Below are 24,352 nucleotides of genomic sequence, written 5' to 3' on the forward strand. Positions count from 1 at the left end.
TCCGATATCGGCAGTTCCGACAAATGAGCGCTTCTTGAAGAGAAAATAACGTTTGCAAAGTTTCAAAACGATATCTTAAAAACCGAGGGACTAGTTCATATATATACAGACAGCCGAACAGACAGACAGACAGACGGACATGGCTAAATCGAGCAGCTCGACATACTGATCATTTAAATATATACTTTATAGGGTCTCCGACCCTTCCTTCTGGGTGTTACAAACTTCGTGACAAACTTAATATACCCTGTTCAGGGTATAAAAATGAAAAAAGAGTGAGATCAGCCTGAAGTCAGTTTCAGGTATGCAATTCCATTATGCAACGGACAAAGTTTTCTTAATGCCAGAGTCTACATTGTTCTAACAATTAATATATAAATTTTATTTAGTTTCTAGGTGCATCAGGAGAACAATAATATTCAGTTTTCACACTTGCAAAAACTTCATTTTCATTATGTAGAGAAATACTCGTATGGTATCGATTTCAAGCTCTGTGTCCTTTCCTTCAATTTGAAATAAAAATTGCACTCAGTATTAAATAAAGCACCATTTTATTGTTAATGTTGATTGTTTTTAATAGTATTTCTCTTCATCAGAATTTCGCTTTCCTGTATTGTATTGGTAAAATTCCTTTCTTTTTTGTATTGGTTGATTGACATTTGCGTATGCAGCGAACGTTGGAGTTCTTCTGTGAATGAATAAAATAATATTTGAATAAACTCTTTGGAAAATAAACACTCCTGGTATTAAAATTCATAACAAACGAATTGTTTTGAATGTGACGGAATTCGTAATCACTTTATCAAAATATTTAGTAGTAAAAAACGAATCAAACTACAAATATGAATATGAAATTGAAAATAAAATATCGAAATGATATATTTTGTAGACTTTGTATATTCACTTTGTTTCATATATTTTTATATACAAAGGTGCTAGATTATGGAATGCGAATTTTGCCAATAGTTTAAAATTTTCATATGTAAATATCTTTGAGGAAATTTAACAAATATCTTCATTTTAATAATCCGTGTAATAACAAAGAATTCTAACAACTTTATGTGAGTCATCGCATATGTATATGTAAAACTAGTATTTAAAGCATTTAACGAATTTCAGTGAAAAATAAATATTAGTTACTTATAAGCTGATAAAATAAATTTCCTTGAGCAAAGAAGTCGCAGCAAGTTCACAATTAAAAAACACAACATTTTCAGTTTTATTTTATTTCTTGCGCTTACAATCACTACAAATTAATACGTAATTGCCTTAAATTTTTTTAAGTCAATATGTATTAGGTATTTAAATTACTTTGCTTATTTCCTTCACGCCCACATCATTAAGTACCATAAAGCTGTAGACATACTGAAATGAACTTTATAACCACGCAACATGTTATTCATAAGAAATTATTAAGATTTCTTGATCAAATTTTTTAAAAGCTTTTATCGTTATCGTCTGAGTAGTTTGTTATTAATGCTAATTTCTGAGGTTCGTGTTTCAAGATGTTCAAAAATTTTATATAATAACGAATACGTTAAAACTCAAATCAACTTTGGTTCAAAACATTTTAATCGGTTATTTAAACTTCAGCCACGTCTAGGGATGCAAACATCGTGAAATGAAACATCGATGGTTCGATGTATCGATGTTTCTTCGAACAACATCGAAATCAAAAACATCGGCCATTGAAACATCGATGTATCGAAACATCGAACGAATGGTTCGACTTCGTTCGACTGAAAACGGGTTCAATTCCGATGAATGTTGACTTGTTTGCATGTCGAACTCATAAACCCTTGTCTCATCGGCAGTTGTAATGTTCTCCGTGAATTCGCACGATGAAGCATGTCCAAGAACGTGTTTTATACCCGAAAGATCCACCAAACCCTTTCCAACGGACTCGCGAGAGATTTTGAGCTCTCTTGCCATCTATATAATACTTGCTTTATCTTTTTGAAGCACCACTGCTTTCAGTTTTTTAATACTTTCATCAGTTGAAGGGCTAAAGTTCGTGCAGATTCAGGCATGTCTTCAACAATCTCTTGACCATCTTTCAAAGATTTGTTCCCTCGTAGGCTTGTGTTTTTCATAAAACTGAATCACCGTGAGCCTATTTCAACCCTATTTACACTTCCCCTAACTTAAACAAATATGAGGGTAAATCTGAAATATATCTTAATTAAAGCAAGTGGGAACATACTTTTTTAATTAATTATAAAAGAAGTAAAGCTTGACAGTGCAGTCCGTTATAATTTTTTCTCTTCGTTGTTTAATTTCCGACATATTTCAAAATTTTATGTTCACTTAAAAGATTTTTGAATCTAACATAATGATTTTCCGACTATAACAATACAACACCGTGAACTCTGAGCAAAATAAATCTCACTTGAAATTGATATTCCTAGTTACGGTGCCACTAATTAGCAGCAATCTGATTATGAATATTTTATGCAGGCCGGCGGAACCAGATATAACGGAATACCACAGTCGCTACATAGCATCGTTGTTGTTGATCATCTTTTGGTCTTCGTGCTTATGCATTTAATGCATAATTTTCTCGTTTTGGCTAGACAGATGCGAAAGCAATACTTTCCTGCCAAACAAGAAATAGCAAAACGATTACAACAAGTCAAGGGATGACAAGTTTTCAGTCAATTTGCTACAATAATAAGTTCACTAGATGTTGACCTAGTGAATGAATTAGATGGGAAAAGTTAAGCGAACTAAGAACTAAAATACGCAAAGCAAAATTTACAGCTAACAGTTTGCAATGGGACATAAATAGTTTTGAGAGAAATCACTATGGTAATAATAAGACTTTTGACGTGAACATCAATAACGGTAAAATGAACGAAAACGCAACAGTTATGGAAAATAAAGCACCGATTTTCATTACTTCATAAAAATTCAATAAACGTTATATATTAATTAAAGGTCCTAAATTTATAAATTAGTATTATTAAATACAGTGTGGCGGTATTAACTTTACAACACAAATCTCTACCAATATAGATAACAGGCTGATATCATCGCAGATATTCCTTATTTACTATAAATTATATACTTATATAAATGATAGTATAGGTTAGGTTAGGTTAGGTAAATATGGCCGATCGATGATCCCATGTAGACTAACAAATTAGTCCTTTGTGATGCCATTAAATGAAAAACTCCCGTATTCGGGCTTACAGATTGCCGAAGCGCTTTGTAGCCAATATAAGGTTACACAGACGCTTAACTTCAACACACGCCAGTTCGGTGGGGTGTCCAAAGGTATGCGCCCCCAAGTGTCTGAGTCTTGACCTCCCAAAAGCGGGACAGTCAAGCAGGAAGTGCTGGCTTGTTTCTACCGCATCTGCCTCTAAACAGCATCTGCATTCAGCATCCGGCAAGATACCCATTCTTACCGCATGTAAGCCAATAGGACAGTGGCCTGTTAAAAGACCCACTAACAATGAGATGTTAGCCTTACTGAGGACTAAGAGATCATTTGATCTCCTGCGATCTATACTGGGCCAGAAGGTTTTTGCAACCGCACAATTGCCGGTGCTGGCCCAGCGTTGGACGAGCATCCGCGTGGCCCAGCTATCTAGTAGTAGACCACAAGAAGAAACAGGAGCACCGATCCGTTTCCATTCTACCGATAATGATTCTAGGGTGCCTTTCCTTGCTAACTCATCAGCTTTGCAATTGCCCGCAATTCCGCTATGGCCCGGCACCCACACCAGTCTAATCACGAAACATCTAGCTGCTAGAGATAACGACGTTAGACATTCTTCGACCAACCCTGAACGCACTTCGAATGAGTTCAAGGCTAACTATCTGAGTGAATAGTCACTTGTCTGAAGGTGGATGCACTCTGTAACAGCAAATCAGATGCTACCTTGATGGCTGCGACCTCAGCCTGCAATACACTGCAGTAGTCGGGAAGCCTGAAACAGAAATTTATGGAGGGCTCCTGACAGTAGACCCCTCCACCGACCTTCCCTCCAAGCTTTGACCCTTTCGTGAAGAAAGCTTGCTGCCCCTCTTCTCCTACGGCTTCTTCCCACCCATATCTCTCTCGCCGGTATATTGGCAGAGAAGGAGCCGCCAGAGTTCGATATGGCGACTCCATGATCCAGATGATCCGGTATGCAGTCAAAGTTTGTGAGGATATTCGAATGTCCAGATACGCGTTCCTTTAAGAATCCAGATTCTCTGAGTCTGATAGCCACGTTCGCGGCTATGCACCTACCGGCAATGTCCACGGGCGTTATGTTCAAAATTGCATTAAGTGCCATGGTTGGGGTGGATCTTAATGCACCATATATGCTAATTAGCGCAGCCCGTTTAACGCTTTCGAGTTTCTTGGCAAGTGTGGTCTTCCCTAAAGCCCTCCACCACATAAAGACACCATACAATAAGATGGGCTTGACTATGGTGTCATAGAGCCAGTGGACCACTTTCGGTGAGAGGTCCCATCTTTTGCCAATAGCTCCTCTACAGCAGTATAAGGCAATATATGCCTTTTTTGCTCTCTCCTCGATATTCGGCTTCCATGAAAGCTTCTTATCCAGTATGAGCCCTAAATATTTCACTGAGTCCGCCGGTTGCAGGTGAATACCTCCCATCTGCGGCAACGGTGCCGCCGGGATTTTATATTTTCGGCTGAATAAAGCCATTTCCGTTTTGTTATTATTAATGGCGAGTCCACTTCCGGCCGCCCACCTTGTTACAACGCTGAGATGTCCCTGCGTCAACTCGTACACGGTGCTAAGGAACTTTCCTTTGACCATAAGTGCTACATCGTCTGCGTAGGCAATCACCCGACAACCGCGATCCTCTAGTTTTTTGAGCAATTCGTCAACAACTAGGATCCATAGAAGAGGAGAGAGAACCCCACCTTGTGGTGTTCCCCTACTCACCCTACGCCTCGCACGCGCGCTGCCCCATTCCGTTTCGATCACTCTGTCACACAGAAGACTGAGAATGAGGCACTTGAGGTTCGATTCAACCCCAATACCGCCAAGAGCAGTTATTACTGTCTCCGGTAGGACATTGTTGAAAGCTCCCTCGATATCCAGGAAGGTCCCAACAGCGAAGTCCTTGGCTTCAATGGCATCTTCGAGCCATGCCACGATAGTATGCAAGGCAGGGCAACTGACCTGCCTTTACGATAAGCATGTTGTGCTCTTGACAAATAGTCTCTCGGAATGCTCTTCCTTATATACCAGTCCATCAGTCTCTCCAGAGTCTTTAACAAGAAGGAGGAGAGGCTGATTGGCCTGAAATCCTTGGCCGTAACATGGGAGCCCCTGCCAGCCTTCGGGATGAACGTAACCTTGACTTGTCTCCAGGCCTCCGGGATGTAACCTAATCTGATGCAGTTCGCATGGATAGGTGCCAACCAGCTGCATGACACCTTAACAGCTTGTTGCAGCTGCGCTGGTATGATGCCGTCTGGTCCCGGGGACTTGAATTGTTTGAACGAGTTAATCGCCCAGATCAAGTGCCGCTCATCCAGCATGCTGACAAAGGCCGCGCAATCGTCATGCGGGACCCCGATAGATCCCCTAACAAAGGGCATGTTGCTCGGAAAGTGAGCGTCGACAAGCATTTGAAGTGTTTCTTCACTACTGAGAGCCCACTTCCCATTTGCGTCCTTGAGATACCCCAGGGACACTGGGGTTTTTGCGAGAATACGCCTAAATCTCAAGGACTCGTGACAGCCTTCCACTTTTTCACAGAAGCGCTTCCACGAGGTCCTCTTAGCCTTCCTTAACTCGGACTTGTATATTGAAAGTCCAACTTTATACAAAGCCCAGTCATCAGATAACCCACTCCTGCGGGCCTTGTTGAAAAGCCGTCTGCAAGACGCCCTAATATCTGAGAGCTCCGTAGTCCAACATAGAGGTTTCTCTTTGCCCTTCGGCGATCTCAGTGGACAAGACCTCTCCAGCGCAGCCTTGCACGCCGAGCTGAAGACTTCAACCCACTCCTCCACCGCATCGGTGGTGGCCAACGAGTCCACACCCGGTGCACGCGGGAGAGTTTGCCTAAGCCTCCTGCGGTAACCTTCCCAGTCCGTGTTCCTAGGGTTCCTAAAAGATTTCCTAGGCGGACCTTCTCCGACTAGACTAAACTCGATGTACCTGTGATCCGAAAATGAGTGATCGTCGAGGACCCTCCATTTCGAGATCAGCGGGGCAATCGCTTGTGAGGTTAGAGTGAGGTAGAGGACCTCCTCCCTGCTTGCGGTCACAAAAGTAGGAGAGTTTCCTCTATTACATATGCGAAGATCTTCGCCAATAATGAAATCAAAAAGGGACTCACCTCTACTGTTCGTATCCGAGCTTCCCCAGTTCTGGTGCCGCGAGTTAGCGTCGGAACCGATGATGACGCCAGTGCCAGTCTTAGACGCTTCGGCTAAGGTCTTTCTCAGCATTAGGGGAGGTGGCTCCACCACATCATCGTGTGGCATGTATGCGGAGATAAGCTAGAAATCTCCGGTGTCACACTCAAGTTTCGCTGTCACAATGTCAGCGCTGCTGAAATTAGGTAAAAAAAATATCGTTAATTCATTCCTTACCAGCATACAGGCTCTGTTCCTACCTGCATCCTTGGCCGACAGGAACCTATGGCTCTTTGTCCTCAATCCAGATATCCCGTTACCAGTCAGCTACCGTTCCTGGATCAGGACGACATCAGCTCCGTCTTGTTCCAGACGGAGCAATAGATTGGCGGAGGCCGCCTTCGCATGCTGGAGGTTAATCTGGAGGAATTTCATCCTTCAGACTTTCCTCCAGGAGCGCTATTTCAGCGCCCAAGTCGTGATCGACCCGAACCTCCTTAAACAGTCGTTCGAGGCTGAAAACGGAGTCGCCAGTCGAAGAACCGCCTCCAACACTCGCCACATCCGAGAGATCCGGATCGACTTCCACGGTCATTTGACCGTCGGCGCCCTCTGTCGCACCGATTTCCACGGTCGTTTGACCGTCAGTACCCTTCGACACCTCCACCGCAGGCACCACAGCTTGGAGGCCATCAGCTCTGGCATCCGATGGAAGTACTTTCAGCACTACCATCTCAAAACCATAGCTTATGGCTCCCTTTGTTTTGCTGAGAGGACCGATGGATTCCGTGTTTAGCATTATCAGCGCTTGCCGATTCGGTTCATCAGTTCTCTCCAGCCATAAGACTTTCCAGTCCTGCGTTGGAAGTGAGGGATTGCAATATTTGAGGATTTCCTCAATCTCACTCGGAGTGGAAGGTTCGGCCGGCAGCCAGACGCGAGCCCTAGGATAAAGAGGAAGATTCTCCTTGGCCACGGCCTCAAGTCTGGCTCCCTACCAGACCTCCCCTACCTGAGAGACTGCCTTCTTGTACAAGATGGCCGATCTTTCGTCAGCACAACATGTTAGCTTATGCAGCCCCTGGTGCCAACCGGCACTCAAACATTTCGGGGGTGGCCCCGGGTTTTCCTTGACCACCCTCAGGAAGACCAATGAGATAGCCGCTGCTATCCTCTTCCATTCATCATGGGAAATGGCACCGTCCTCTCTACTGCTATCAAGCACCCCAAGTATTCTGGCCCCAGCGCCTTTAGCGATTTCGCTAAAGTTTGGCGCTTTTCCTGTCCGCGGTTTCTTAACAAGGGAGGTTTCTCCCTCATGCGACCTCTGCCGCTTGACCGCCGGTTCTGTCCTGCTGGTTTCCAGTTCTACCCTATCGTCCTCGCTCAGCACTTTCTTGGCCCACTCAAGTGTACTAGCATGTTGCTCAGACACCTGACCAGCATGCTTGTCACCGTAGCGCTCCAAGATTTTGGCCGCCAATCGGCGGTCGGACTTTAGCCTTCAAGCTAAAGCTGCCTTGCTCTTACTCCCTGTGGATCCTTTCATAATTCTAGATGAGGTTCCCCTGCTAGTGCTGGCGATTCCGCCACGTATGAAGGATCCGCCCTTCGCTACTACTACTACCGACGGTTTAGCGTCGGTTACCCCCAGTCTGCTACCTACGGAGACACCTACTGGAGCCCTTGTCGTATCGCTGCCATTACTCGTCGACGGTTTCGTCGCCATAGGAGCAGCATCCCCGCCTGGGTTGGATCTAGGTGCCGATTTCGACAGCCCTTCACCTCCCTTCGTCATTCTTACGTTAATTTTATTGTTGTTAAACTTGTCCATGCAAAAAGGGTCCCCACTCAGAGCCACTATCCGTCCCCGGGAAAGGTAGTCGCCTTTTATGGTCCCAAGGTTATCTCGACGACGAGGCCAAGGCGGGGGTTGACGTACGCCCTTATGAGGCAATACGTTCAGAGCCGACCAGCGCAAAGAAGGAGTCATCTCAACATACACCTACCACGCCAAATTAACGACGACGGGGTGGGAACGTACTCTGAGGCCTGCCAGGGTTTTAACGGGACGGGGGCAGTTGCGACATTAGCCCGTCAGACATTTCCGATGAGTGTTACCTCATCGTACTCAGGTGTCAGAATGCCGCCACCACCAGCCCAGGGTTCTATCAAATCCTATAAAAAGTTTCTCAAAAAACCAGTCCAAAGCAACAGTCGTCTAGGGAGTTGTTAGGCCGTGAAGGCCGCAGGTCATTTAGCGTTACCCAGGATGCACCGGCTTGGAGGCGACCTGCCTTACATCCCAAATGATAGTATAAGAAGCAGGTAAATTAAAATTAGTGAAATTTTTAATAACCATATTCTAATCTCTGTCATAAATGGTATTCTGTCAACAATTGCGATAGCTTAAGAAAATACTGTTGGAACAACTCATTAGAATAGTATTTGATGCCAACCAATTTCTTGACCTTAGCATTAACCAAACTAAAATCGGTTGTATTTAGCATTAATACTAATATTAAAATTTTATTGTTCTACTATTGCAGATAATATATACTAAATTAAAAAATTTATCGTCTTATTGGTTCTTTTTTTGAAAAAAACATATATGAATAAAAAAGTAACTGGCACAAATAACAAACGTAAATTCTATGTATATAATTAAGTAAAAATACTGCAGAAATACATATACTTAGATTTTGTTTATCTGAACTCTCCTTAATATAAGGCAAACACTGATGCACCTAATTTTGTATAGTACATTCTTGATTGGCGGTTGGCGTAATAATGCTATGGATAAACAACGAAACAGTGAACATCAATCAAGCTTTGACAAATTAGGCTTACAGGTTATTAGTTTATAATCACTTTGACTTTTCATCCTGCTGAGGCATGATCAGCCGACTTTTTATTTAGTATTTAATGTTGCTGCATTTGAGTTCGCTGGATGATGTTATATAGTACGTATATAAGTATATATTTTATTGAGAATATACCATTAGATAAAATAAACAGACAGTTATAACTTGCAGAGAATGGTGATGTAGTCGGGCATAGACGTAAGTTAATTGATGAAAGGCTGATTTGTTATAGGTAAAGGTGTATGGAATAGTACGTATCTTGTATATATACATTATAATGGATGTAAAAACTAAACCAGAAAAAAAAAAACATGTCCTTAGAGCTCTTTAAGGCAGTCGCTGCAAGTATGAGCTCATAATTGTAATGGGAAGGTCTTTCGCCTTATATTGTCTTGCATTGTTCGTGTTACTCTATTTACTACTAAATTCACTATGTTTTGTAGTTCTGAAGTTAAAATTCTTTAATTTTTTCCCCAAATAGTAAATGCGTTACGATATAGAAGGTGAATTAAGTGCGACAGCTAATTAGAAACAGTGTTTAAAGAATTAAAATTATTATACTACTAGATCTTGGAATACTGCTGATGTAACAAAATTTCGTCCACATTCAAATTTTTTCTTATCTCTTATTACAATTGCATGACTGTCTATTCATCTTTCATTTTTTACTCTTAAATATTTTCGCTATACCAATTAATAAAACTATGACTGGTTTAACGCACACTTTAGTTTTATGCTTCGCCACATTTTCATTTCTTTATTTAAAAAAAAAATAAATAAATACAATCATAAATTAGGGCAGCACGTAAAATGTACATTAGGTTGCGTTCCTCAACTCCTGTCGCTTTGTTTAATCATTTCAGTCAAATTAATGAATTTTGTATCGCAATTGTTATTTCTCAGTTTCAACATTTTTACTATTTACTATTCAAGAAAGCTGGGGTTATTTTGAAATAGATTCAGTATTCTTCCATTTTGCCGATGTTAAGGGGTCAATAGGGTAATCTGGCCTATTTTTTGACATTTTTTGTTTTCATAGAAATTTTTATTCTACAATAGAACTCTTTCACATATCATGAGGTATATCAGGTATGTGGGGGTCGTCATCTTCCTTAATCCTCAATATTCAAATACGTTTCTTTTCATTCACTTTTAGTTACAGAAAATCTTTATTAGTTCCCTTTTAGTTACAACGATTATCTTCACATCTTCTTAATTATAACAATTCCTCTTAATTATAACAACTTTATTATTTTCACTTTGAATACAATACAACTATTCCTCTGTTTGCTGCGCACGTCCGATTAGCTTAGTAGCTGACTTCTGACTCTTTCTTTTTGCTCATCGCAACCGGAGCAACCCGCGCTACATCATTTCTGTGTTGTCCCTTTTCCTATTTTCCTTCCTACCAGGGATGCCATCCCACATTCGGCCCTCCTGACTCTGCATTCGCCCTCGAATAGAGGTTGCCATCTTTTCATATTTTCAGCTACAGTCGTCGTGTGCACGGGGCCCTCGTGATACCCTACCTTTTCTACTTCGTATCTGCCGTGTCCTAAAGTCTGTTTTATCTTGTACGGACCGAAAAACTTGGGTCTCAATTTTAAAGCGGTACCATATTGGGTACGCTTAATCGCAACTAGCTCATCAATTTTATACTGTACACTTTCTTTCCTGTTTTTGTTAAAAGATCTCTTATTTTCTCCCTGAATTTTCGCAATATTTTCCTGCGCTTCCTTTCGCTGTGACTCTCTTTCCTTATCTAAATCTTCAATAGTTTTCTCGTCGAGAACTGAATCTATTGTTCTTTTGACTGAGAAATGTCCTTGTTTATGAGCTATTCTAATGACTTTGTTTTCCATCAAAGATGATACTACTATAAGTTCCTTGATGGGATATTTATAGAGCACACCCTGCTTCACGTAAAAATCTTCATACTCCTCATGTTCCAATACCTTAACAACTGCTCGGACCCAATCTTCCACTTGCTGTGCTTGCTGAAGTCGATAGTGCAACGTATCTTCAAGCAACAGACAAGACACCCTGCTGAGCGCATCTACATGACGCATTTTGCTGCCTGAAATATGTTCTGATGGCCTAAACTACGTATCTCAAAAATTCCACGGTTTCCATGAGAAACTGACACCTTTTCCATTTTATATGTAAATTAAATTCTGCTGCTCGCCCTAGAGCACGTCCTGACTTATGGATTCCTTCCATTTTATCCTTAGAGGGAATGATCAGGTCGTCCATGTAAGCTACTCATGTACCATGTTGTATGTACTCCCTGAAAACTGCAAAAATAAATCTCGAAAAAACCGCTGGAGAGTTTGATATCCCAAATGGGACAAAACGGAACTCGTATTGACTACTATGAGTAACAAAAGATGTTAACCTTCTCGAATTCCTCTCAACTGGTACACGGAAGAAGCCGTTTGCCAAATCTAATGTAGTAAATACCCTATCACTTTGCAATCGCTCGAGTACGTCATCAATGATAGGCATTGGGAAGTTATCCCTCATTATTTTTAAGTTAAGGTGGCGATAGTCGCAACAGAGCCTCTTGCTTCCATTCTTTTTCTGAGCTAATACTACGGATGACGCATAATTGGAAGTACTAGGTTGTATAATCCCCTCATTCAACCACTTTCCTATTTGCTGTTCTACGATTCACTTGTCCACGTAAGGCATCCAACGTGGACCCTGATAAATTGGTATGTCATCCGTTAACATAATCTTCACCTCAATTGGTGATTTATACTGTGGTTTTGGGCAATATTCTCCAAGCAAGCTCGCTATTTCGTCCGCTTGATCCTTTCTTAGATGATGTAAATCTAACTCTTCCATATTGCTTTGTTCAGCAGCTACCAACCCAATCTCGCTGCGTTCATGCATCCATTCGCGTATTAAATCTCCTTCCTTAGTTCTCACTTTTTCTTTATCTATCTTATCACTCCTAGCTTCGGATTTATTACCCTTTTTCTTTAAAAACTTTACACCGTTCTCTGACACTTCTAGATCGACACACTTCAGGATATTATTACCTATGATTGCCGAATAGCAAATATCCCGTTGCTCTACCACATGAAAAACTACAGGTATGTCTATCCCGTCGACATGAAGCTGGCATGAAAATGATCCAATTGTTGTAAGTTCACTTTTGCCTATTCCCATCAATCGCCTTTTGTCACTATCCAGTTCGACCCCTCCTAAACTTATTAAAACATCATAACGGAGTAAACAGAGATCACACCCAGTATCGAGTAAAGCAGACAATTTTATAGTGTTCAGTACCATTTCCTTGAAAATTACGCATTTATTAGACACTCCTAACTGTTCATTTGATAACGTATTTGCTCTTTCGACTTTCGCGCCTAACGACTTTCCACACTTTGATGCGATGTGTCCACTCTGACCGCACTTAAAACACTTAATAGTTTGCTGAGGACAGTTACTCGCTAAATGCCCTACAGTGCCACACCTAAAACAACGTCTTTTTTCTGTTGTCTTCCTCTCTTCGATGACTTCATTTTTTACCTCTTCCCCACGTCGATTGGGGTCTTCCTGCTGTGGACTTGACCGAATCTTTTCGTAAACTATTATTTCATCCTTAAGCTGTTCGATGTTCCTAGCTTGATACAAATTACTTTTTCCTACCCTGGTATCCGGTATACCTTCAATAAAATATTCTATTAGACTGGTTTAATCGAGGTCAATTGGAGAACCGAGTTCCAATAACTTATACAAATATTCGCGGTAACCCTCATTACTTCGTTTGCGCAGATTACGCAACTGCCTATGCACCTCCGCTGATGAAACCCTTTCTCCGAATTCTTTAAACAGAAGATCCTTTAAGGAAGACCAACTGCTGATACCCCTCTGTCTTCTTACAAAAACTTTTGCCGCTCCTCTTAAAAGTTGCTTGGCATATAAAAACTTCTGAATGTCCGACCATTTAACTGCGAGTGCATTTTCCTCAAATTCTGTAACCCAATCTTTCACTGTCGGCTGACCTACTCCACTGAAATGACTCAACGTTTCCTCGATGTCACGTAACGTGAAAGACGTGTGATTCACTAGTGTCTGTCTTGCCCCACCGTCCACTACAGACGATGCATCTGCAAAATCTGAAACATCATCTACTCCCAATCCAAAATGTTCGCATAATCTGTCCTGTAAAGTGGCCTTGCGCCCTCTTGTAGGAAGCCCCAGCTCTACAAGCTTTTCCTTCAGTTCGTTCATTGTCCAACTAAAAATTTGTTCACGGTCCATGTTAGTCAGTTACGCGTGCAGCAATTACAAATTCAAAATGCTTTGTAAACGTATAAATACAAAGTGTATACTTATGTGACTACTTTACGAGAAACTTTATTTTTAATTATTTAATGACAATTATTTTACAGTAATTCATAAAGTTAAAACTAACTGCTCTTAGTAACTTATTTGTATAATGAACTCCAACGCTTGACCGGTATCTGCTTTGGCTAAGTCCAACGATGTCCCTCGTAGTTAAACTCAAATGAAATTCTCTGTCACTTCTGCTTTGCGCTGTTCGAATAGCGAGCAGATCTTGCAGCCACCACTGCTTTACACTTCTGAGTCGCACTCAGATTACTCAAAATGAAATTTGCAGCCACCACTGCTTAACACTTCTGAGTCGCACTAGGATTACTCAAAATGAAATTTCTTGTCACCACTGCTTTGCGCTGTTCGAGTCGCGAGCAGATCTTGCAGCCACCACTGCTTTACACTTCTGACTCGCACTCAGATTACTCAAAATGAAATTTCTTGTCACCACTGCTTTGCGCTGTTCGAGTCGCGAGCAGATCTTGCAGCCACCACTGCTTTACACTTCTGACTCGCACTCAGATTACTCAAAATGAAATTTCTTGTCACCACTGCTTTGCGCTGTTCGAGTCGCGAGCAGATCTTGCAGCAACCACTGCTTTACACTTCTGACTCGCACTCAGATTACTCAAAATGAAATTTTCAGCGTCTGCGTTACTTTATAGCGGTACTTTAATAACGGGTCTAACGGTCCACTGCGCGGCTGTACAGTTTTCCAGAAATTGCGGAACTTCTAAGGACTGTACTTTGCACCACGTGCCCGCACAACCGTTTGTCTCTTACAAACTTTTCGCCACAAGTCTAACGCAATTTTCGTTTATAGTTTTCCCTCAAAAGGAAAAAATCCGTACTTTCCACTTCTGACGCCAATTTTGGGGGTCGTAACCCTCCTTAATCCTCAATATTCAAATACGTTTCTTTTCATTCACTTTTAGTTACAGAAAATCTTTATTAGTTCGCTTTTAGATAAAATTTACAATTCGCATCTTAGTTACAACCACAACGATTATCTTCACATCTTCTTAATTATAACAATTCCTCTTAATTATAACAACTTTATTATTTGCACTTTGAATACAATACAACTGTTCCTCTGTTTGCGGCGCACGTCCGATTAGCTTAGTGGCTGACTTCTGACTCTTTCTTTTTGCTCATCGCAACTGGAGCAACCCGCGCTAGATCATTTTTGTGTTGTCCCTTTTCCTATTTTCCCTTTCTCTTGTCGAAGACCGGCATGGTGGTGGAAGGGAGAAGATTTTAGAAGATGCTGAATTAGAAGCATTACTCGATCAAGATGCGTTTCAAACCCAAGAGGAATTGGCCGATTCGTTGCAAGTGACACAGCAAGCCGTATCAAAATGCCTCAAAGCCATTGGGATGATTCAGAAACAAGGAAACTGGGTTCCTTATGACTTGAAACTAAGAAATGTCGAACGGCGCTTCTTTGCATGTGAACAGCTGCTTCAAAGGCACAACCGAAAGGGATTTTTACATCGCATTGTAACTGGCGGCGAAAAATGTGTCTACTACGATAGTCCTAAGCGAAGAAAGATGAGGAGTTCATTCGTCACGGAATACGCATGCTGCCAGAAAGATGGTCAAAAGTAGTAGCTACCGACGGCCAATATTTTGAATAACATTTTCGTAACCGTTTTTATACAATAAAGTCTTAAATTTACAAAAAAACGGCGGAAGCAAAGTTGTAGACCTAAATTACCGTTTTTTTTTTTTAATTTTTCCCCATGTTTTGATGTGAAACATCTATAGGCGCGGGTAAACATGATTGTCGACGTGGCCATACGGGCCGTGGTTACGATCACCACGCTATATTATTATTATTATGGAATATATTGGCTATTTGCAGTCTATACGTAGTAGTCTATACGTATAGCAGAACCAGTCAAAAACGCTACTCCCTTTCTTCCTTTTCCTTCTTTAGCGAGCAAAATGTGTGAACAGTTGAGCACGTGGTAAAAACGCAGAAATCAGCCATCTTTGTTTGTTTTCATTTGAACAATGTTGCCATTGCTCAATACGCATATATAGTTTTGTACACATCTATGTTTTCAATTACAATTTTTTACAATATAAAATATCAAATCTGAAAACAAACTATTAAAAATAGTTTATATATTTATAAATAATAGCATTCGACTCTGATTTTGAGTTATTTTAAGAAAATTTCAAACATATTGAGCAGATTGAATTATAAAAGTTGATAATTACTACAGTATATCGATATTGGCAACCATGGGTTGTGAGAGAGCAATCAGCTGCCACGTTTCTACGGCAAAAATGCAAATGCCGTGAATTCTCAGGGCATCCTACGTCAAAGAGAGAAGGGCGTAGCGTTTTTCACTGTTCACTTACATTGCGCGCCCATAAGAGAGGTCGTATCAGCTGACTCGGGCCACGATTCTACGTTCTTCAACGTTTGTGCTAGTAGTCTATATGTAGCATATATATATATGCATATTTTTACGCGGCTTGCAAAAATCTATGCCGAAAATACAAACGAACGATCGCCAATTGTCACTGTTTCCCTTGCCAGCCACGGAAAAATATTTTAGGATTGACAAATATTATTAATCGACAACAGCTACGTTGTCACTTTTCTCACTTCTTTCTGTGAAGAAACATCGGAAAGTTGTTCAATTTATAATATTTAGCTTTAGACACCGTCGCGAAAAGACGTTTGTAGGCAAAGGCATGCTCGGGGAGATGTAATTCTGTGTTGCTTTTATGAATGACGCGAGTTTGCCTGTTGAAAGTGGGCTTGCGTTCATGAATGAAAATGTTGCTGTTGTGTGTTTTTCTACAAATTTGGGCATCTACTGTTTGGCTGCCATATTTACTTGTGTCGCATCTGATGCTATTTGAGACAATTGTTGTTTTTCTAAAACAATATTTGTCATTTTTGCGGGTGACATATATACATGTGTACGCATATCTGTATGTAAGTTTGTGTATGCATTATTTGTGTGCCAAAGTCATGCGAGCATATTTACATATCGCTCATTTGCTGCAAGACCGGCATAAGTGAAAAAAATCGATTTGCCAGAAAACGCGTTAAAAGTTTTCAACTGACTCCAACCTTACACGGAAAACAGGAATCATATTCTCTTCTCAAGCGGAGCATATAAGAGGTATTCATATGAATTTTTCACTCATCATGAAGTATGATATAACGAACAATTCTGCATCATTAACTCAAAAATCACGTTTTTTGATTTATGCCGGTCTTGCAGCAAATGAGCGATATGTACATACTTGTGAGCAGAGCGCACTTGTTATTAATGATAAGTGATAATATGATTTGAATTCGCGAAAGCGAATATGATCATGATATGTACATGTGGATAAAAGTTTTGAATGATAAAATATACGATTAATGTACATTTATCACTATTGTAATATATTTAGTTTTGTTATATATTATGATAGTTTGTTATTTACATACATACATACATACACTGATTGACAAAAGTCACCGTCACATCACCATTACAATGTTTAAAAGACAAATAAAACCAGATAATATGTACACCACAAATTTAAGCATTTTTTTTACAAAATACAATTCAATTGAATGTATTTGGTGCCAAAATAAAATGTTTTATGTTTTGCCTTATTTACAAAAACAACTACACTTACCTTAAAGTACATATTTCTTATGGACAAAAGTCACCGTCAATGCATTCGTCGTTATATTTTAGTAAAAATAGAAAACAAATAAAAATAATTTGGGCACTCTAACTTCTACAACAACCAATTTCATGCAAATATGGTAACTTTGAAAATGATCTGTCACAATAAAGTACCGTTATTTTTGTGAGAAAGCTTTAAAACGTTGCGAATAAATAAGAAATGAGTCAAAATAGTAAAGAAACGACCGTTGAGGAGCGGAAAATTATTTTGAGTGCTTATAAACAGCAAAAGACTATTCGGGAAATATGTGAACTAGTTCAACGGCCCCGTACCACAATTACTAGTATTATAAATAGCTTCAAAAATGACCCAGATTGTGAGTATCAACCGAGAAGTGGAAGACCGCTTGCGCTATCAGAGCGGGACAAACGGGAGATAGTGAAGATAATAAAAAAAATCCCAAAACACCATCATCGAAGATAGCTGCAACTCTAAAGGAAGACGTTGGTAAGGTTGTTCATCCCCGGACTGTTCGTAGAGCGCTAAATAGTGCTGGGTACAATGCCCGAGTTTGTCGCAAAAAACCAATGATAAGTAAGATGAACCAAAGAAAGAGACTTTTATTCGCAAAAGAGCACGTAAAGAAGCCCACAGACTTTTGGGAGAAAGTAATATTCTCAGATGAAAGCAAATTTTGTCTATACAAGTCAGATGGACGGGTTTTGACATGGCGGAGAAAAGCCGAAGCATTGTTAGAAAAAAATATTTACCCAACAGTAAAACACGGGGGTGGTGGAGTTTTGGTGTGGGGGTGTATGTCAGCATATGGGATTGGAGAACTCGTGTTTATTGATGAAATAATGAGCAAAACACTTTATTTGAATATTCTTAAAGAACATTAAAAAAAAGTGCTCAAAAACTTGGAATAGAGAACGACTACCACTTTCAGCATGACAACGACCCTAAGCATACAGCAGAAATTGTTCGCTTATGGGTATTGTACAACACTCCACATACTTTGAAAACTCCACCTCAATCCCCCGATCTCAATCCGATCGAACGTTTATGGGACCACTTGGATAGACGTGTTCGAGAACACCATATTTCTTCAAAAAATGGGCTAAAGCAAACACTTCTTGAAGAATGGATGAAAATTAATTCAGATGTTACGAAAACATTAGTTCATTCAATGCAGAAACGTTTACAAGAAGTTATTAAAAATAACGGTAAACATACAACATATTAAAATATATTTTCTTCACCTATAATGAAATTTTATATAATGTGACGGTGACTTTTGTCCATTGGAAATATGCATTATAATTTTTAAATTTATGTTTTTGTACAATAAGTAATGATAAAAAAATGTTATATGCATATATAAAATTTGAAATAAATTGCAGATTCAGTTGAGCATATGATCTTTTGTATTTTTAATATTTTGTGGGCGTGGCCACTATTCAAACATTGTTAATACCAAATGACGGTGACTTTTGTCCAGCAGTGTATGTAATGAAGTATACACGTAAGCATGAATATATCAGATATCAGAAATAATTAAAAAATAGGCCTTATTTTCGCATTACCTACGAATATTGCTTTGCACCTGTATTCATAAATATGCACAAAACGAGTTCATATGAATACAGATGTTTGCATATAAACGTATAAAAATATAAGCAAAAGAGCGAACATACGTCTGTAACAGCAATATACATAAGTATAGTTCTGAGCATAATTTTTATTCAATGCTCAGCTCTGTTCAGGCGCAACTGTTAAGATTTCTACTGCCGAGCTGGCAGTGGTGAAACTCCCTCATCTCGACCGAGTTAGCCAAAAATATTTTTACGTTCTCCGCGCCGGGAACCTTCTCTATGATAAACGTTCTCTGCTACATATAGACTACGCATAGACTGCGTATCGCCCATATATTCCATAATAATAATAATATAGCGTGGCGATCGTAACAACGGCCTGTATCGCCACGGCAACAATCATATCGATATGGGTATATGCCATTAATATCGTTCCTCCAAGAAGAATTTCAGTTGGAAATAAACAACAATCCGAGAGAATGTACTACAAGATATGGAATAACAATAGATGCTGTATTTATTAGATATTTTTATAATGTGATATCTATACTATTGTAACATACTTCATTTATCATCGACCAATTGTCACAGTAATACCGGCAGGGGCAACTTCGAATGTAACTATTACGGAAGTCACTGATGAAAATAATTGACGTGATTTTAAACAAATATTTTAATAAATTTTTGTATATAAAGAAAATAAAGTCGTCATTTTCTGGAAAAAATTCATAATATTGTATTCTTTCATTGTTTTAGTATTAGTATATTTAGTTCCTGTCATAATCTGTACTTTTTAATCTATTACTTGCATAAAATAATTTCGATGTTTCACATCTGCCAGCTCTCAACTGACAGCTCACTCTTTTTTATACTCTCGCAACAATGTTGCTAAGGAGAGTATTATAGTTTTGTTCACATAACGGTTGTTTGTAAGTCCTAAAACTGAAAGAGTCAGATATAAGGTTATGTATACCAAAGTGATCAGGGTGACGAGTAGAGTCGAAATCCGGATGTCTGTCTGTCCTTCGGCCCGTCTGTCCGTCCGTCTGTCCGTCCGACCGTCTGTCCGTCCGTCCGTCCGTGCAAGCTGTAACTTGAGTAAAAATTGAGATATCATGATGAAACTTGGTACACGTATTCCTTGGCTCCATAAGAAGGTTAAGTTCGAAGATGGGCAAAATCGGCCAACTGCCACCCCCACAAAATGGCGGAAACCGAAAACCTATAAAGTGTCATAACTAAGCCACAAATAAAGATATTAAGGTGAAATTTGGCACAAGGGATCGCATTAGGGAGGGGCATATTTGGACGTAATTTTTTTGGAAAAGTGGGAGTGGCCCCGCCCCCTACTAAGTTTTTTGTACGTATCTCGGAAACTACTATAGCTGTGTCAACCAAACTCTACAGAGTCTTTTCCTTCAGGCATATCCATATACAGTTCAAAAATGGAAGAAATCGGATGATAACCACGCCCACCTCCCATATAAAGGTTATGTTGAAAATCACTAAAAGTGCGTTAACGGACTAACAAAAAACGCCAGAAACACTAAATTTTACGGAAAAAATTGCAGAAGGAAGCTGCACCCAGGCTTTTTTTTATAAATTGAAAATGGGAGTGGCCTCGCCCACTTATGGACCAAAAACCATATCTCAGGAACTACTAGACCGATTTCAATGAAATTCGGTATATAATATTTTCTTAACACCCTGATGACATGTACGAAATATAGGTCAAATCGGTTCACAACCACGCCTTCTTCCAATATAACGCTATTTTGAATTCCATCTATGTAAATAACGTATAATGAAATCTCGATTATCACTTTATCATGCGAGAGTATAAAATGTTCGGTGACACCCGAACTTAGCCCTTCCTTACTTGTTTTTACATAAATTTTGTCATAACTTTGTCAATAAATTATAAAAAATTATGAGTCTAGTAGGGACGATAGACATTTGTTTTGTGAGTTAAAAAAAAAATTAAGCAAATCGGTTCAGTAGTGCGCCCGGAATCATGTCCGCCAATTTAAAAAAGTGTGAAATTAAAAATTTTCTTTTAACAAAACTTTAAAATTCCGCTGACTCTTTGCTTTCCAATGCACACATCAAGTTGCAAATAAATTTAACAAGTATGCCATTTTATGATCAAAATTGTCCAAATTCATCAAAGCTCGTTCATGCTTGTATTTATTATATGTGTGAACATGCCGACCACATTACCTATAGTTAACTTTTGAAACAAATAATCTGTCAATGTATGAGATGCACAATTGAGATTCAGAGAAAATTCTTTCCTGCTAATATTATGTCTGTTCATCAAACATTGGTTGCTTGGATACCGATCTTCTGGTTGATGTTTTGCACCTTAAGGTATTTCTGAGCTTTGATTCTTGCAAGTTGCAAGAGTATAAATTGTTCGGTTGCATTCGAGATTTTTCTTAGCTTTTTATGCTGATTTCACACATTTGTTTTCTCCTTTCGCTCAGTGTGAGTTGATTATATTCTCTTCCATCATTCTTATATTATTGCATACGTTTTTCAAAAACAAACCAGAGCATAGCTTTTCCGCAAATATATCCAGCAGCCATTCTTTTAAATCGATAAGCATTACAATTAAATGTAATACACACGTCTTTCCATAGTAGTATGATAATTAGAGTTAATTGATTTCAGATACAACACGGAAACTATTTCATTAATTAATTAGAATAATCTTTATTCAGAATTGCTTTCATTAAGCACATATATTATATATTTAGTCTCAATAAGCTAGAGTGATTAATTAAGAAAGATATATTATTGTAGTAGTATAATAATATTTGTTTACTCATCACGTGTGATTATCATTGTAAAGTTATGCATATTATTCGAGTATTGTGCTGCTGCAATCATCTTTATTATATCTTTATTATATATTTAGTGCTATCTATTGTACTTTCCTTTGTCATCTTGCGACGAATCAACATTTTTTTCCAGGCTTTTTTTCATATTTAATTGTCGATACAACAACTTTCACAACACTTCAGATAGGCGTTCTTTTCAGATTTTTTTAATTATTAATAATATCTTGAACAGAGTATATTTAACTTTCCACAATGTTTGCAACAATCAGACGGAAACGACGGGGACCCCTTTAAATGTATATATCGGGTGATTTTTTTGAGGTTAGGATTTTCATGCATTAGTATTTGACAGATCACGTGGGATTTCAGACATGGTGTCAAAGAGAAAGATGCTCAGTATGCTTTGACATTTCATCATGAATAGACTTAGCCTTAGCCACAACGTAAACACACACACACACAATGGCTACGTAAATAAGCAAAATTGCCGCATTTGGGGTGAAGAGCAACCAGAAGCCGTTCAAGAACTGCCCATGCATCCCGAAAAATGCACTGTTTTGTGTGGTTTGTACGCTGGTGGAATCATTGGACCGTATTTTTTCAAAGATGCTGTTGGACGCAACGTTACGGTGAATGGCGATCGCTATCGTTCGATGCTAACAAACTTTTTGTTGCCAAAATGGAAGAACTGAACTTGGCTGACATGTGGTTTCAACAAGATGGCGCTACATGCCACACAGCTCGCGATTCTATGGCCATTTTGAGGGAAAACTTCGGAGAACAATTCATCTCAAGAAATGGACCCGTAAGTTGGCCACCAAGATCATGCGATTTAACGCCTTTAGACTATTTTTTGTGGGGCTACGTCAAGTCTAAAGTCTACAGAAATAAGCCAGCAACTATTCCAGCTTTGGAAGACAACATTTCCGAAGAAATTCGGGCTATTCCGGCCGATATGCTCGAAAAAGTTGCCCAAAATTGGACTTTCCGAATGGACCACCTAAGACGCAGCCGCGGTCAACATTTAAATGAAATTATCTTCAAAAAGTAAATGTCATGAACCAATCTAACGTTTCAAATAAAGAACCGATGAGATTTTGCAAATTTTATGCGTTTTTTTTTTAAAAAAAGTTATCAAGCTCTTAAAAAATCACCCGATACATACATATAAATGATCAGCATGAGCCCACATCTTTGCCCCAAAAAAAGCTGGTAATTTGTTTGAGTTCTTGTTTGACGAAATATCCATACAAATTTTTGCATCGATTACTGCCCAAGGTAATGCTACAATATTTAAGAAAACTCCTTTAAATCGAGCCACTCCAGCACATAGCTGCCAAGCAAACTGAACTATGAAAACCAAGTTTGATAATAAAAAACTTCTTTACTTGTGATTAATTTGCTGCTTTTAGCCACCACTTATCTCGGCGCTAGATCTTTCACCACAAATTATTAAATAGAAAAACACAGTCTGTTCACCCGCAAAATAACTAAGAGAAAAAACACAGTTTGTTTTGGGGTTTTTTTTATTTTATTCACGGCCACTGCACTTTGGTAGACAACTTCTATGTAGAAAAAAAGGATGTTTAATTGACGCTGCGTGACACGTTCGCTCGGTGCGAGATCGACGTAAGAAAGGAGCGGTCGGTTTTGATTGTTGGGTAGTGTAGAGTTGTGGTGTGATGTCCGTATGTGTGGTATATATTCATGTGTAGTAGTGTCGTGTGGTGGTTCAGTGCTGTGTGTATAGAGGGGAGAGCTAACTCATCTAGCCATCCCTAGCAGTCGCTGTAATTGCTGCAGCGTGACAACAACGCTGCTAAGCCAGTGGAGCGGCGGTTTGATGTCCGATGCTGCTGGCGCCGCGAGGAGGCTTCATTTCGCCTTGTTCTGGACGATGGAGGGGCAACTAGCCTTCGGTGCCGACTGGGCTGCTGCGATCGGTTCGTGGCAAGTTGTCGCGCGACGGGCCGTTTTGGGGTGCGATGCAGCATGGTGTGGTGCGGCCTATTGCACAGTTATAATAGGCTGACTGATGTGCACTCCTGTGTGGTGTGTACCGTTGCCAAGCAGTTCAGGCAGTGCCCGTGGACTTAAGCAACTTTCTGCCGTTGCATGGGCTGCATGCTGCGGAAAATGCTACAATGTTGTAACCGGTGTGGGCGCCGACATAGGGGACATCGGCTGCGCTGAGGTTCCGCTACGGGTGCGGAGGACAGTGGTAGTGGTCGCGTGCCACTACGAGGAGCGGTTACATTGGCGGTTGCCGCTAGAGTTCGAGGCGCTAGAGTTGCCACAGGGCGCGCCGCGGTTATAGTTGACCTCACCGTTGGCGTTGGCATATCCCCATCCATCGTAATCTGTGTGGAAGAAGTAGTATGGTTATAAATTTGTTTCATTAAAATTTATATGGCGATTGTGCCACGTTACGTGGCATGAATGGGTCGTCCCGTAGATCGACCATTGCGTTAGGTTTCGAATTAGTCTCAACGAGTTTTTTACTTGCGGGTTTATTACGTCGGGTGTTTGGTTATTTTATTTGCGTTACGGTAGTATCGGAGACGGAAGACACGTCTCCAGTGTTTTAGATGTGCGTGCGCTCCGAGGTCCTAACATCGACTCGGACCACTATCTTGTTACAGCTAAGATTCGCACCCGCCTCTGTGCAGCAAAAAACGCGCGCCACCAAACACAAGGAAGGTTCGACGTCGAGAAGTT

At 39.9% G+C, this 24,352-nt stretch overlaps 2 protein-coding genes across 2 annotated transcripts in view; both read right to left on the reverse strand.

Moving 5' to 3' along the window:
* Positions 1-6,752: 6,752 nt before the first annotated feature.
* On the reverse strand, positions 6,753-7,518 carry LOC120774631. Its single transcript, XM_040104355.1, has 2 exons — positions 7,442-7,518; positions 6,753-7,281 (listed from the first exon to the last, which is right to left on the reverse strand). The coding sequence occupies exons 1-2, from the start codon at positions 7,516-7,518 to the stop codon at positions 6,753-6,755; spliced, it is 606 nt and encodes a 201-aa protein (XP_039960289.1).
* Positions 7,519-11,871: 4,353 nt separating this feature from the next.
* Positions 11,872-24,352, reverse strand: part of LOC120774632 — an 80,041-nt gene continuing 67,560 nt past the window's right edge. Inside the window, exon 3 of the mRNA XM_040104356.1 lies at positions 11,872-12,324. Within this exon, the coding sequence (XP_039960290.1) occupies positions 11,872-12,324 (453 nt within the window). The remainder of the gene's footprint in view (positions 12,325-24,352) is intronic.

Source organism: Bactrocera tryoni, chromosome 4, assembly GCF_016617805.1.
Source record: "Bactrocera tryoni isolate S06 chromosome 4, CSIRO_BtryS06_freeze2, whole genome shotgun sequence".
In the NCBI taxonomy this organism is placed as follows: domain Eukaryota; kingdom Metazoa; phylum Arthropoda; class Insecta; order Diptera; family Tephritidae; genus Bactrocera; species Bactrocera tryoni.